The sequence below is a fragment of the Varanus komodoensis genome, unplaced genomic scaffold, assembly GCF_004798865.1.
Source record: "Varanus komodoensis strain SLA01 unplaced genomic scaffold, ASM479886v1 scaffold1, whole genome shotgun sequence".
NCBI lineage: Eukaryota > Metazoa > Chordata > Lepidosauria > Squamata > Varanidae > Varanus > Varanus komodoensis.
In genome coordinates this window covers 101,735,510-101,749,983 of record NW_025335268.1, presented here as the reverse complement: position 1 = coordinate 101,749,983, position 14,474 = coordinate 101,735,510, and the positions used below count along the sequence as shown (strand labels likewise).

At 38.7% G+C, this 14,474-nt stretch overlaps 1 protein-coding gene and 1 long non-coding RNA gene across 2 annotated transcripts; one reads left to right on the top strand and one right to left on the bottom strand.

The window, feature by feature from the left end:
* Window positions 1-411: 411 nt before the first annotated feature.
* Window positions 412-14,391, top strand: SMNDC1 (survival motor neuron domain containing 1). The gene is made up of 6 exons (XM_044438467.1): window positions 412-559; window positions 4,580-4,699; window positions 7,485-7,627; window positions 9,444-9,605; window positions 10,480-10,633; window positions 11,980-14,391. The coding sequence occupies exons 2-6, from the start codon at window positions 4,580-4,582 to the stop codon at window positions 12,115-12,117; spliced, it is 717 nt and encodes a 238-aa protein (XP_044294402.1). The 5' UTR covers window positions 412-559; the 3' UTR covers window positions 12,118-14,391.
* Window positions 4,988-9,518, bottom strand: LOC123027540. Its single transcript, XR_006415523.1, has 2 exons — window positions 9,417-9,518; window positions 4,988-6,622 (listed from the first exon to the last, which is right to left on the bottom strand). It is a non-coding gene; the product is annotated as an uncharacterized LOC123027540 (long non-coding RNA).
* Window positions 14,392-14,474: the final 83 nt, after the last annotated feature.

The window sequence follows — 14,474 nt, the reverse complement described above, 5'->3', positions numbered from 1 at the left end:
TACAATTCAGTGCTTTTGTCATCACCGTATGAACATCTCAAGATTTTAGTCTGACACGGAGAATGTAAAAGCAGTAGAGCTTTGTTAAAGTGATGATAATTGTATAATTCTTGCTCAAGGAAAACGGCCCGCGCCTCTAACTAGTTTGTTTTTTACTTCGTGTGAAAGGCCGTGGTGGTGGTGGTGATTTTTTTTTAAATGCAGTGAAATCTTCCAATGCCTGGGATGTTACATTCCTTATTACACGATTTCCTTTGTACTCGCACCCCATTTACGCGGCATGTGTAGGTTCTACGTACTGCCGTTGGGAACCCGAAGAATCACTTCTGATCCTTCGACACTATGCATAACCTCTTGGGGTTACCTCCACCGTCACGTGACCTCGTCCTTGTTCGGGGCCGGCCTCCCTTACGCGTCCCTCTCGCGAGCGTTCATTTCCGCCGACCGGGCCCTGCGCCGTCGCTAGGAGCTGCGGGAAAGAAAGCGCGCGTGCGCGTGCGCAGCTCCTTTTCCCGGGGTCTGACGGGACCGAAAGAGGTCTTCTGCGCGTGAGGCCAAGGTGAGAGAGGCGGTCTTTCGGTTTCTTCCTCCGCTCTTGTGGGCCGGAGGGAATAGGGCGAGAATAACCCTGGCCTGAAAGCTGCCCCTGCTCTCCCCATTTCTTTCCCCTCAGTCTCCAGGCCTCTTCAGGACCTTCGCACTTCCTGGCCCTGGTTTTCTTCCTCCTCCGGTCCTTCTTAGGCTCGGTCCGTACAGCACAGGCCCGATCATATCTCCCCCTCCCCTCCCGCCCCGCAGTCTCTACGCCTAAATTTCGGTTAGGACTAACAGAGTCCTGGGCTCTGTGTAATACGCACAAGTAGGCCTGTCTCGTCGGTCAGAAGACCAGCATCTCCTCCTCATCCCGGGCCTTTTCTCTGTAGCAGCGCTTCCCATACAGTCAGTTGATTCCCAGAGGGATTAAAGGCGCAGTCCTAGGCATGACAGCAATAGGCAGACATAAATTCTACAGTTCCTATCATTTCCCAGCTACCATGGCTGGCTGGAAGTCGCAGGACTTTAAGTCCAAAAGTGTAGGATTTTGCTCCTGGTCACTTTCCACTGAAGGTAGCTTAAGTTCCTTATCAAATTCAGTTTTTACTTTCCCCAGGCCTCACCATATTCCAGTGTGACTTTGGCATATTCAAAGAGACTCATGCTGCCCAGAATCTCTTTGGTTCTAGTGATCTCTTGGAATTAGCCCAGCATTGACCACAGCATCCATGTTTCTTGCTCCTCACTTTATTTTTGGTGAAGCTCACACTTCTGTTATGTTAAAATTGGTTAGTTTGAATCGTTTGAGTCATTTTGTTGATTTTTAGTAGTTGAGTGTTGCCCAGTTTGTTTCCTTATATGAATTTTCAATATATGCTGACGGAGTTTGATGATGTGTAGTTAAGAATTTAATCTTTTTATGATATTTACTCTGGATTGCTCCTGTATTTACATTTTTCATAATTGTGTTGAATGTTAATAAAGTTAAGTTGACTGCCATTTCTGTATTTTGAAGCAAAACACTGTGTGTGTGTGTGTGTGTGTGTGTGTGTAAAACACATACATTCACATGCATATAGATAAAAACTATAGGAGATGAGTATGTCAGGGCAGAGGGACATTGTACTTTGTGTGCGTGTGTGTGTGTTGTAAAGAGTTGATATGACTGAAAGTCTGTAACAGTGCCTGTAGCAGAAGTAGTGAGTATTCATACTCCAAATTAGGAATAAGATCTGTTTTCTTTTGGCTTAACATGCACTGAAGTAAAGGTGTAACAATGGAGAGATCTATTAAAAGAGCAATAATGCTAGCTTCCTACAATTTTCAGGATTTCAGTCCATTGACCAAAATGGCTGAGCATGTTTGGAGCTGGAGTTCAAAATATGTGGAGGGTACCAAAATAGGGAGGGTCAGTCTAAAACCAGTGAGAAATGCAATTCAGTTTGGTGTAGTTTCTAACTTGTTTAGAATTGTGACTCTGCATGGGAATTTGAAAGGAAGTAAAAAAGGCAAAGCAAGAGAACTGGAGAACAGTAGGGAAGCAGTTGGAGATTCTGACAGAGGCAGGAAGAGGATAGAAGAATGGTGTTGGTTTCTTGTGGAGGTTTATATCTCTAGCTTTGGCTAGAAACTAGATTTTTTGACAAGTTCAAGAAAAGGGATATATTTTTGGTTTGAAATTAAGGGGAAATAAGATTTAGTTGAGGCAGTCTTCCCCAGTCTGGGATTCTATAGATGTTTTGAGCCAACTCCTGTCAGCCCATTAGTGTGGACAACATTTGGGAATGCTGGAAGTTGTAGTCCAAAACATCTGGAAGGTACAGAATGGCAGAAGACTGGGAAGGAGGTCTTTAAGGAAGGAAATAGATGTTTATGTGGATGAAAATGTAGACAGTGACGTAGCAAGCTGTGGGATATTGGGGAGACACTGAGATGAAGGAAACAGCAAACACCACTAATCCTTTGTACAAAAGGGAAGCCCTCATTACATTTAGCATTGTTTCCCCTGAACTCTCTTTAGCACAAGAATATGTAGCCATTTTCTCACAAGGGCTACATTCCTGCAGAAGGAATTTGTTGGGAGCTTCATGCAGGCACTAAAGAGGCAGATCCATTCTTCCCTCCGAAGATAATTTGGACTGCAATACCCAGAATTCTCAGTCAAAGGACCTGCTTGATGGGAATGCTGGGAATTGTGGTCCAAATGCCTTTAAAGGCCACCAGGTTGGGGGAGGCTGCACTACGCCATTTTCCTCTCTCGGGGAAAAGCTCCCCCTGCTCAGGTAGCTGAAGTGACATAAGCTGCATTACATGCAGCTAAGAGCTGTAGGTTGTAAACTCCTGCTTTACTATTTGCTGGCAGGTTTATATTAACACTTTATTCATTTCTAATTAGTAGCAACTTAGCAGATGATGCTGCGTGTTCCACTTCCTACAAATTCAGATCTCTGCAGATCAGGCAGTTCACCATATTTCATATCCTTAATAGCAAAAGGCAGGGACACTAGTGTCTTTCTTCAAGGGTGAAGAGAGAAGAATGGGCAACTGGATGAAAACCTTCTGAATATGGATTCTGTTCTTCATGCTGATTGCACACATTCTCTGATCATGTGCAAGCTTTTGTTATATACTTAAATGGCAACTTTATTCCTATAGGGCAACCTTGGGTTAGTTTTTGGCAAAACATGTACTTTCCAAATTACTGTATATGTTTTGTACATGCACTACATGAAAAAGGTCTGCAGACACATGTCTAGGAAAGGAATCATTTCTAAGCTTAGTTTTAGTATTGTTTGCAGAGCTGGGAGCAGGGATTAAATGATCTTCTGGAGTGGTGGGAGGCGCCACTGTCTCTCAGACCTGAGAGTCTTTGCATAAGGTTTGTCTTAATAAATCTGTAGCCATCTTCTAGTTATATTCTGAGACTGAAGCAAATTGTATCCTTCCTTTGACCACAAAATCTTAATCTCTGCCTGCCTGCCTGCCTGCCTGCCTGGCTCCAGAAAGAGTAGAGAGTTGCTTATGTGAAGAAAGTATCTCAAGTTGTTTCATAAACTTTTCCTAATCCCTAGGAAACTATTGAAGATATTTATGCTTCCAAACATTCATCAGTTGATAGAATCTGCAGCTGCTAAATTATTACTATTTTGATTATGTTTTACAATGTTACTCAAAATATTTACAATTTTGTGATGCTGAAGGGCTGAAACAAATACATATGCCATAGTAAAGTGGCTTGATTCATGATAACTGGGGAATATTGAGTTATAATCTAGCATTTTAAAGATGAACAGGATATTAAAGTTGAGGTAAATTCTTCAACAAGATGAGTTATATGTATGACAAACAAGTTTCAGGTAATGTCTGTTCAGAAAGATTGTTGGGAGTGGAATACACATGAATTCACAATAAATTGCAATTTTAAAATTTTACTCTTTCAAGTTTGCTTTGTTCTCCTATGAAGTCCAATAGCTATATAATTTGATGTCATCACCTTAAAGCACAATCCCTCAAAAAACATCAGCCTCCACACTGGAGGCTTGCATGCATGCAATGCAGGGTGCAAAACATGGTGGCAGCCTTCAAGATATGAAGTACTTTGGAGGGGAAAGGAAGAACGTTGGAGTGCCATTTGGATAAATGATTAGCCTCTTGACGCTCCTCCCTCCACAGCATGCCCCTTTATCTCTCTCATGCTTTCTGTCTTTGAGGATGTAGCCACTAATTTCTTTCCTCACCAGCTGTGATGGGGCAAGGCAGGGGCTCTACATTTAGAGTTTGTGCTCTGTGATCAGAGGACCTCAGAGCTAGGATTCCGAATAATTCTGTGACCCCCTGATATTGTCAGGGGACGATAGGATTATGCCTTCAGTTATTTCTCTGCTTGTTTATCCAATTAACTGAAATACAAAAGTATTAGAGATGAGGGGTAAAAATCTTAATAGAATAAATTAGCCATTTCAGTTCAAAACAGACATTTAATTTCACAGGATTGTTTTTCAGACAGAATACTACCTCCACTTCTGTCATGTTTTTCCCCTTGCAGATGTCAGAAGATCTTGCAAAACAGCTAGCTAGCTATAAAGCTCAGCTCCAGCAAGTGGAAGCTGCTTTGACAGGAAATGGGGACAATGAAGATTTGTTAAAACTCAAGAAAGATTTGCAGGTGAGAATTATAAAGAAATGTCTTTCTAGCTTAAATGTTCTTTTGCATAATGTAAAGGATTTTGTGTTATTTTTGTATGTATCAGGGATGGCAAAGTATTTACCTTGAAGATAGTAACTAGTGCTGGAATAAATGTTGGCCTATCATCCTTTATGAGGCAAACAATATTGCTGGGGAACTAAAATGGTTCTCAGAGAACTGGAGTTGTCATCTGATTTTAAAAAAAATGGCCATTTGAGTTTAAGTATAAATACGCATAGGAGTAAAAACAATATTCTGAAACAAAAGTGTACTCCTTTTAGTTGATGCATATATTTATTGTAGCTGGTATCAGGCCAGTCACACAGAACAACAGCTTATCCTGGGTTATTTACCCACAAAGAGCTGTGATGCTTGCAACATGCCATCATTTTTTGTTTTTGTTTTTTTAATAAATGTTTAATTGTAAGTTTCAATAAATCAAAGCAAAATGAAAATTCAAAACATTAACAATAAGAGAGTATTGTAGTTATCTTACATGAGATTTTGATAGATCAGTTACAACAGATGTATGCAAACACCTATAAATTTTATATAAAGCAAGATATACTACTCCCTGTAGGCATAGTTATATAAGTATAAGCTCCTATGAATATATGAGCCTTGACCAGAGGTTCTGTGGCTTGTCTTATTGTCTGAACCCAGATGGGAGGGATTTTTAAAAAGTTAATAATCTTAAAATGGCCCATGGTTTATGGGCAGGGTGGTTCAACCACAAATATGTCAACCTGGGTAACAGAATGTAATATGATAATCTATGGTATCCCCCAGCCAGGGCTTGCACATTTGTAAAAGGGGATGGAATGTGCCCCAGACCTGTGGGTAAATTAATCCATGGTGGGTTGTTGTGTTGTCTGAACGAAGTCATCATCAAACAAAAGGCACTGATTGGATTTTAAACTACATAAGAACCCAATTTGAGTTGGTACCTCATTACTGGCCTGGGCTTTCTTAGGAGCACCTGGCTATCAATTCTCATGGCAAGCAAAAAAGAGCAACTGTTTTTGCCATGGGACTCCAGGCAAATGCCAGTGCCTGTTTCTCCACAGATGCCAAAGTCATATTTGGGGCAGCTGACTTCCCTACTACAATTATGAGGCATTTTGAGCTTGCTGAAACTTCTTTGATTTTATCCTATGTTTTTCATAGGTTGGGAAAGCCAGTCCCTGTTTTGACAGCTATATGTAATTTCTTCAAACTGCCCCAGTGGCACTTTGGAAGGCATGTCCAGCAACTGTTTTTATTCTTTTTGTGTGAATAGTGGCAGTGATTCCTGGATCGGTCATATGGGTGATCCCAACAAATCAAGAGTGTGGTGCCTTTCTTAAAGCATACAAATCTCTTACAAATTGAGGGCAAGTGTAAAAATGTAGTGTTCAGCTGTCCAAATCTGAGGATAGAAGACCAATCTATAACTTAAGTTATACACACACACGTTATACACACATAAAGTACACACACACACACACACACACACACACACACACACACAATTTGATTTGTCTTCATGCTACTGACTAGACAAATAGTGTCTTCCAAACCAGCTCACATCAGGTGGCGTGCTTTGTACCAAAGTAAAAATAGAGCACAGGCTTTGCCCTTAGGCTTACAAACCAGCATGAGAAAAGACATTGGAAAGAGAGTGAAGGAAAAAGGTGGGGGAGTATGATCAGTTTATACTAGAACAAAGTTGTGACATGACTCGTATAGGTGGTCATTTATATACAGTTGCAGCCAGAGTGGTCTTCTGTTGTAGGTGTTCTTGTCTGGATACAAATGGTGCCACCTGGTGGACTTCAGTTTTCTTGTCAGTACATGTCCAGGGTATCCTTCCCTTTGCTTCTGCAGTCCTAAAGCAGTTGGCCGTTTTGAGCTTAGATCTTTCTGGCAGGGAGGAAGACAACTGTCAGCAGCTGCTTTTTGTCTGACTAATAGGAGGCAGGCTGATCTTACAGCTTGCTGTGATAGTTTTCCTGAGAATGGATGTCGCCTCCCAGTGACCTGTGCCCCTATACATTGTTATTTTTGCAGTTAGAAGAAAACCACAAACTATTGCAAATATTAAATGTATTTATTTTATAAGCAACATTTATAGCTTATATTTATAAATTATAAATTACAGAATATATCTTTGGGGAACTGTTGAACTCCTGATCATTTATATCTTATTTGGAAAGTTGTTCTTTTCTGTATTTATGCATCTCCTGTGTCTGGCCTGGGTATTTTATATCAGGATATTTATACCTGAATACAGTTTCACCATATTCAAACAGCCGCATTAGTGAGGTATGAAACTGATGTTTTTCAAGAGCTGGTGCCTATCTTGTGATTGCAACTGTTTTTTGAAATGTGGATGGGGGAGTCATATAACAGTGGTGTTAAAATGTATTTCCCTTTCTGCACTGCTAGAGGGCACATAACCCTGAGCAAATATGAATAATAGATAAACAGAAGTGGCAAAAGTCAGTGAATGGGAAATTTCCCAGCCACACTTTTGTTTCCCACCAAACCTATTTCTACTATATTAGATGGAATGCAGTATGCTCCTGTGGGTGCCAGTTCGGCAGTCTTATGAGTTACATGCTAAGGAAGCAAACATGGAGGAATGAGGGTAAGGAAAGTTACCCTTACCCATATTGTTTAGTCTGCTACCTTTTATAACACTTCCATAGTTGGCAAATAGTATTCTTGCATAGGTAGAGAATTAAATGGTTTCTGAAGCCTTGTTATTTTTTGCCTCCCCCAGGAAGTTATAGAATTAACCAAAGACCTTCTTTCAACACAACCTTCAGAAACACTTGCAAGTTCTGACAGTTCTGCTTCTGCTCTCCCCAGTCACACTTGGAAGGTTGGAGACAGATGTATGGCAATATGGAGTGAAGATGGACAGTAAGTTTAGAAAACAAACTTCTGTAACAGTTACATGAAATAATACAGTTCCATGGTAAGATGCTTCATTTTGGTTTATACTTTACCCACCTCTATCCTGGTGAGGACAGACCTGGTAAAATGGCCATTTAGGGGATTATGAATTTTACGGGTACAAAACAGTTGGTATTCACAAAGAATTACTTGGGATTCAGGTTAATTGATTTTAACTACCTGTAGTTTTATTGGAGCATTGTAGAATATAGAATGGTCTTATGCCATTGTATGCCACCTTATACAAATTGGACATGTAATAGTTAAAACTAAACTATAAGTAAAATTTGATGTGAAATGTATTTCACTGCCGCTTGGAAAAAATGTAAGGAATGTCATTTGCTCCAAAACTGGAGCTTTGTTGTGATTATGGTCTCATACACTTCACTTTGTTAAATATTTTCCTAAATACATTTTTTCTAGCGCTTGGTTTTAAAGAGATTAGGTGATGGGAGTAGATCAGCTGTCAAATCATGGTTTAACAATGCAGCCTTATGCAAGTCTGGTGAGGTGGACTTTTAGAAAATTTGAATTGGGAGACATTCTTATGCAAATCAATTCATTAGAAGGTGGTTTGCATTGGAAAAAATGCTCTAGAAAGTGATCTAATTTAGGTCATGCATTACATACCTTGTATTTAATAAACAGAGCTTTTTAAAAAAGAAAAATCAAATGGTAATTCTTTGTAGCAATGCAATACTCTGCAAGTGTTTGACCTGAAATATTTGGAGTAGGGATGAAGAAATCACATTAACTACTTAATGTAATTTGAACATTATATTGTGTGAACATATTTATTGGAATACTTGTAAAAATGTAAAGATAAAAGCATGTACTTCCCTTGTTTTCTTTAAATTTAAGGCAGGAAAATTACTGAAACTGTAAACCAAATAAATGTTAGCAACCCATAGAATTGGGCATGGTATTCTGACAACCACTCATATGTAACTGAAACCCACCATTAAATTGGCTTCCTTCCATTGTTACTAATAAATTTATGAAATTGATTTGTTCAATAGAAAATTAAACACTAGAAAATTTCTGCCCCCTATCACTACATATCTAGTTAGAAGTAAATCCCACTGACTTCAACAGAACTTTTTGGTAAATGGGAATAGGACTGTAATCTTACCTACCTAATCTTATCTTTCTTTTTTATGAAAATGAAATCTATCTATCTATCTATCTATCTATCTATCTATCTATCTAAAGCTTTTCTATTCCATCCCCTACAAACATCTTGGGACAGCTTACAATAAAAGAGTAGAATAAAACAAACCCTGCAGCATCCAACCATTAATATACTAAAACCCCAGTTAAAATAAATTAAACATTAAAATAGCAGGAAAATAAAAAGATTTTGTCTGACGCCGAAAAGAATATAATGTTGGCACCAGGCAAACTGGGGAACGTATTCTAACATATCTCAGAACTAAGCTAACTACATTAGTCCTTACAGAAAAACACTAAAAACCTTTATGGTTAAATGTTTGGGGACAAAAATATTTATATCTGCATTGCAGTGACAAAGAAACAAGTAAGAGTACTATTTCAAATCTCATGATTAATGAAATCCTAATTCTTAAGAGTTTGTGTGATGAATATGGTCAGCCCCAACTTGATTCTTGAATCAAAGAGAATTTATGTCTGCCTGACTTGAAATGCTAATCCAGAATTAAGCAGACATTTCCTGAAGCTTAATATTAATCACTGTAAGTGCAAGTTGTGTGGGGTTAAGTTTTAAACCTTTACTCACATGCTTACAGCCATGATATCTTTACAGGTGTTATGAAGCGGAAATTGAAGAGATTGATGAAGAGAATGGTACAGCTGCAGTCACATTTTCGGGATATGGCAATGCTGAAGTCACTCCACTGCTGAATCTGAAACCTGTGGAAGAGGGAAGGAAAGCAAAGGAAGACAACGGCAACAAGCCCATGTCCAAGTAAGTGGCTGAAATAGTTTTCAGTGTTCAGTAATTAAAGTAAGTGTTGCCTTCAGGCTATCATTGCTAATTATCTCCCCCTCCCCACCTGATTTTGCACCAAGGAAAGTTTTGCAAATCAACACGATTCTTATATTTTATTGAATCATGCACTGCATAGTTACCAGAGATTTTATAAAGAGATGGTACAAATTGGCTGCTTTTTGTTTTCAGTGAAGCTTTGTCTTAGGGTATGAACTTGGCTGTTCAGTTTTTGGAGGCCCTGACTTGGGAAGGCTGTTTAGCATGACTTTTAAGTCATCCCAGGACTGAACATATAATGTGAACATGTAGCAGCTAAGTAGTGGAATATGACTGTGATAAAAGCAAATATCATGTATTGTGCTGTTCTCTATAATGCTTGAGGCTCATCTTGCTGAGTTTGGTTAAGGACCTCACTCTCTGCTTTCCCTGAATGACTGCTCTGGGCCTCTTAATTAGTGTGTTTCTCTTGGGACAAACTCTGTGCACTAGAGTTGTTCTGTGTTTAGCAAGATGTTAATCAATTCCAACTGACTTCTGAAAGAGAACCTTTGTTCTTAGTAGTGCATGAAAGTAGGATTGCTGTGCTTTATTGAAACTTGCAATGCACAGATTGCTTTACAGAAAGAATGACAGCACTTTCTACAACTGGAGAATGAAATGGGCCTGGACAGCTGAAGCCCCATTGTACTGAGAGTTTATCTTTACATTCACCTAGTCCAAGGTGAGACTCTCTTAATCAGTGTATCCTTGCATTTGTCTACATGTTCTGAGAACAAAAATGAAGTTAAAGCAAAGGTGATGCAGGGTGATGAAGTATATAAGTAACCTTCGATGCCATTTCTTTTTTTAGGAAAGAAATGATTGCTCAGCAGCGAGAATACAAAAAGAAGAAAGCTTTGAAAAAGGCTCAGCGAATCAAAGAACTAGAGCAGGAGCGAGAGGATCAGAAAGTCAAATGGCAGCAGTTCAACAACAGAGCATATTCAAAAAATAAAAAAGGCCAGGTTTGTATATGCTGTGCAGTAGTTTCTTCCAAGTATAGTTTTGATATTGTAGAAGATTTATGGAACTGTACAGTGCCACTGGAATAACCTTAAGAAGAAAAATTAAATATTGTAGGCAAAGCCATTTCTGTTTTCTTGAAAGAACATGGAAATCACTTCAAAGCAGCTTTCCCCAAACTGGTAACTTCCAGGTTTGTTGGAATGCAACTTCCATAATGCCCAGCCAACACAGTGTTGCAAGGAATTATGGGAATTGCAGTCAAGCACATCTGGAGGACACAAGGTTTGAAAGGCTGCTTTAGGTTTAGAACCAGGCATAGGTAAGAGTAAACTCACTGAAATCAATGGAATATAAGTTATCTACAACTAATTTAAATCTCATGAATTTCAGCAGGTTTGCTTTAAATATGACCAAAAGCACAACGCTTTGTACATTTACACAGCTAGCACTTGTTCGAGAAAGCATGCATAAGATTGCAGCCTAAGTCTGACTCCAAGGCATAGTATTGTAATTTTTTAAATTTTTAACAAAACTCAGCAAAAATACAGAAAAACAATAACAGAAGTAACATATAGCCATACAGTAACAATCAGTAAGACATTGAACTGATTTTGAAAGTATTGCTAATATATATGTATGTGTGTGTGTGCTTACATGTAAGCACATAAATCTCCAAAGTTCCTGTTCCACATCCCTAATATAGGTTGAGGTAGCTTGAACAAATGTTGGAATGGGTTTTGAGATGAAGTTGTTGTTGGTATTATATTCTGATAGGATTGCAGTGTTTTGAAGTTGTCAGTCCATTGCATGGTTGAGGGAGATGATTTGTCTTTCCCAGTGGTATGAGTCTTTTAGCCACCATGAGGGGTCGTATAGTCCACTTTTATTTTTAGCCATAGTATTTTTAATATAATTTTATTATATTTAATATATATAATATTTGAATATTAGTTTAATTGCCTAGAGAATAAGAGGAAGTGAGATAAACAAATATTAAAGTTGAAAGTAAACCTTTGGGCATACTGGCTTGTATGATGGTTTCTTGTTATCATAATAACATGCACAGTACAAAATAGCTACTTAGATGTCTAAGGTATTATGATTTGTTAGTTCAGTATTCCTGGTGCATACTGTAATGTGATCTAAGATGCAGTATAACATCACCATCTGCTGAAATCAAGCTTAACTGAGATAATTTATATGATAAAGCAACCATATTACTTTTTTCATGGATACAAATTTGATCACATTTTCCTTTTTAAATTACCTATGCATTCTTTGGTTTTAGTAATTTGTCACTTGACTTGAAAATAGCTACAAATGGTGCTTTTAATTTGTTCTACAGGTAAAGCGAAGCATCTTTGCTTCTCCTGAAAGTGTAACAGGGAAAGTTGGAGTTGGGACGTGTGGAATTGCAGACAAGCCCATGACACAGTACCAAGATACATCCAAGTACAATGTCAGACATTTGATGCCCCAGTAACTAAGTGGGGAAATGACTAAACATCACCTCTGCAGGGCTTTACATTTACCTTTTTATTGTTATATTTTTCTAAAAGTAAAACTGTTGGTGCATAGTGAAATGATTGTTACCATCAGTTGGCTTATGCTGGTACAAGCCTTAAGTAAAACAATAGATGTTCAGATGGACCCCTTCATTATTCTAAAACAAAACTTGCATCAATTTGTGCAAGTCAGACCATCGAGGAGATGTTCTTTGCAGTATACTGAAGTCTGTTTTTCTCTAGAGTGTCCTCAATGGGAATCAAACAAATTATTGTGTAATAAAACAGTCACCCTAGCTTTCTTGCTCTTTCTTATGTGCTTACAGTCCTGTCATCTTGCAGGGATAAATATTTGAATGCCTTTTATCTCTGAAGAGCTAATCTAGGAGAGAAAGTTACCCAGATTTCATCTAGTTTGAATTGAAAATCAAACTGTTAACTGAGTACAGGCTATGTGTATCACTGTTTCCCAAGCCTTTCCAAAATCAGTGCCAGATCGGGCAGGTTACGCACCTTAACACCGGGTTAGGAGAAAGGTAGAATAATACTTGCTTCCTTGGCTTGCTCAGGCCAAGGAAGCAGACATATTGCCATATACTCTGGCCTATATAGTCTGCAGTTTAGGATTCATGAGCCAGATCGTGCTGGAAAGAGTGTTAAAATAGTTATCTGTATGAGCAAAATCAAGGATGCACAAAGTTCAGCCACAATGCATGCTTGCCATTGAATACATGGCTTGCTCCCCTGAGGTTAAGGGATTTGGTCTGTCTTCTCACATGTCTTCAGAGGTGTGCTGAGGCTCAGTGTGGCTGCAGGGGAGTGCCTCTATTCTCACTTCCTCATTCTCTAAGCTTGGCTAATTGTGGAAGTGTATCTCACATTGAGCCTTAGTGACTTGGAGAACAGAAAATATATCATTTCCCATGCCTTTCTAACATCTGTGCTCGGTCTTGGAGATTACTCCACTTGAACTACAGAGTAGGAGAAAGGTTGAGGAATCTCCCGTATGTTTCCGAATTTCGAAAAGCATTTTGCTGCTTTTCATAATAGAGGCAATCATGCTGGGGGAATCTCCCTGATTTGCACTGCCCCTCTACATTCAGCATAAGGTCTTGGAGGTCCCCCCCCTTCCCCAGCTCAAGAGAAGGGCACGCATGTAGTGAATGGCATGCTGGAAAGTGCTTTTGTGAACCATTGGGCAATAGCACATTTGACCTGACACTCCATAGCAAGTATAGGCAATTCAGTACTCTTCACAGAGTCTAGACTATAATTTTGTATAATCACAAACCATTGGTTTTGTTGGCTTGAGCTGATAAAAGTTGCAGCCCAAAAAATTTGGAGGGCACTTGATTGCCTATCCTTTGTCTAGCATGGGTGGCTCTCTAAATGTTGTTGGATATCTGTGTAGAGCTGATTGGATTTTGATTCCAGAAACATCTGAAGGGCCACAGGTTTCAGTCTACAAGATTTATACATGGGCTGAGTGAAATTTAGAGTAGCACTTTAAAGTTTGTGAGAGTCAAATGCTACATTCAGAAGTAGATTTTTCCATTTAGAGAATTGGTGAGTTCTTTGATGCTTTTATGTTATGGATAAGTATACAGCAAATAATTCACATTTGCTGAATAATTTTTATGGTCTATCCAGCTTTTTAACTGCAACAGGAGGTTCCTCTCAAAAGAATGCCTAACTTCTACCTTAGTATTGCTAGCCCACCTTGATTTTAGTTTGGAAACCATGTGTAAGTTTTGGCCTTTTTGTATCTCGTGGATGCAGTTGCTTCCCTTTGCCATTTGTATTGCTTAGGGTAGTAGTGCCATCTCTCAATCTTGAAATGTGTTTGAAGCAAAAAGTTAATGTATAGCCCTGTAACACAATGTAGATAATTATTTTTGTAAAATATGGTGTTAAGTTAATGAACAAGACTGGATTTACTTATTTCTCCTGCTAAATAATTCAAGAGTAATTCTTGCTCATTAATCTGAACTCCATTTGCCATGTATATTATGTTGTAGTTCCCTTTTGTAATTTGTTTCTGAATTAAAGTATGATCAGGCATCATCAACATTTGTTGATGTGCTGATTAGTGAAAATGGCTGTCAGTTTATCTAAAGTCCATATCTAGTAGGTTAGAAGCCATCCATAGAGAGAGGCTCTTTCCTGTCAACAAAAGGAGGCAATTTTTATGACTGTGTTGATTTCAGTTTTGTATGTTTAACTTTTATTAAAATAAAATGTTCAAAATCTTTTGGCTATGTCACCCAAAAATGTTAAATCTAAAAGGTTTTTAGAGGTCTGGTATGAAATCTTGTCCAAGTAACAATAACATGAA

Bases quoted from the DNA above. Each gene is read 5' to 3' on its own strand.
- SMNDC1 (XM_044438467.1), top strand. From the start codon at position 4,580: ATGTCAGAAGATCTTGCAAAACAGCTAGCTAGCTATAAAGCTCAGCTC. The intron at 9,606-10,479 runs GTAAGTGGCTGA...TTCTTTTTTTAG, and splicing joins GGCAACAAGCCCATGTCCAA to GAAAGAAATGATTGCTCAGC. The intron at 10,634-11,979 runs GTTTGTATATGC...TTTGTTCTACAG, and splicing joins CAAAAAATAAAAAAGGCCAG to GTAAAGCGAAGCATCTTTGC.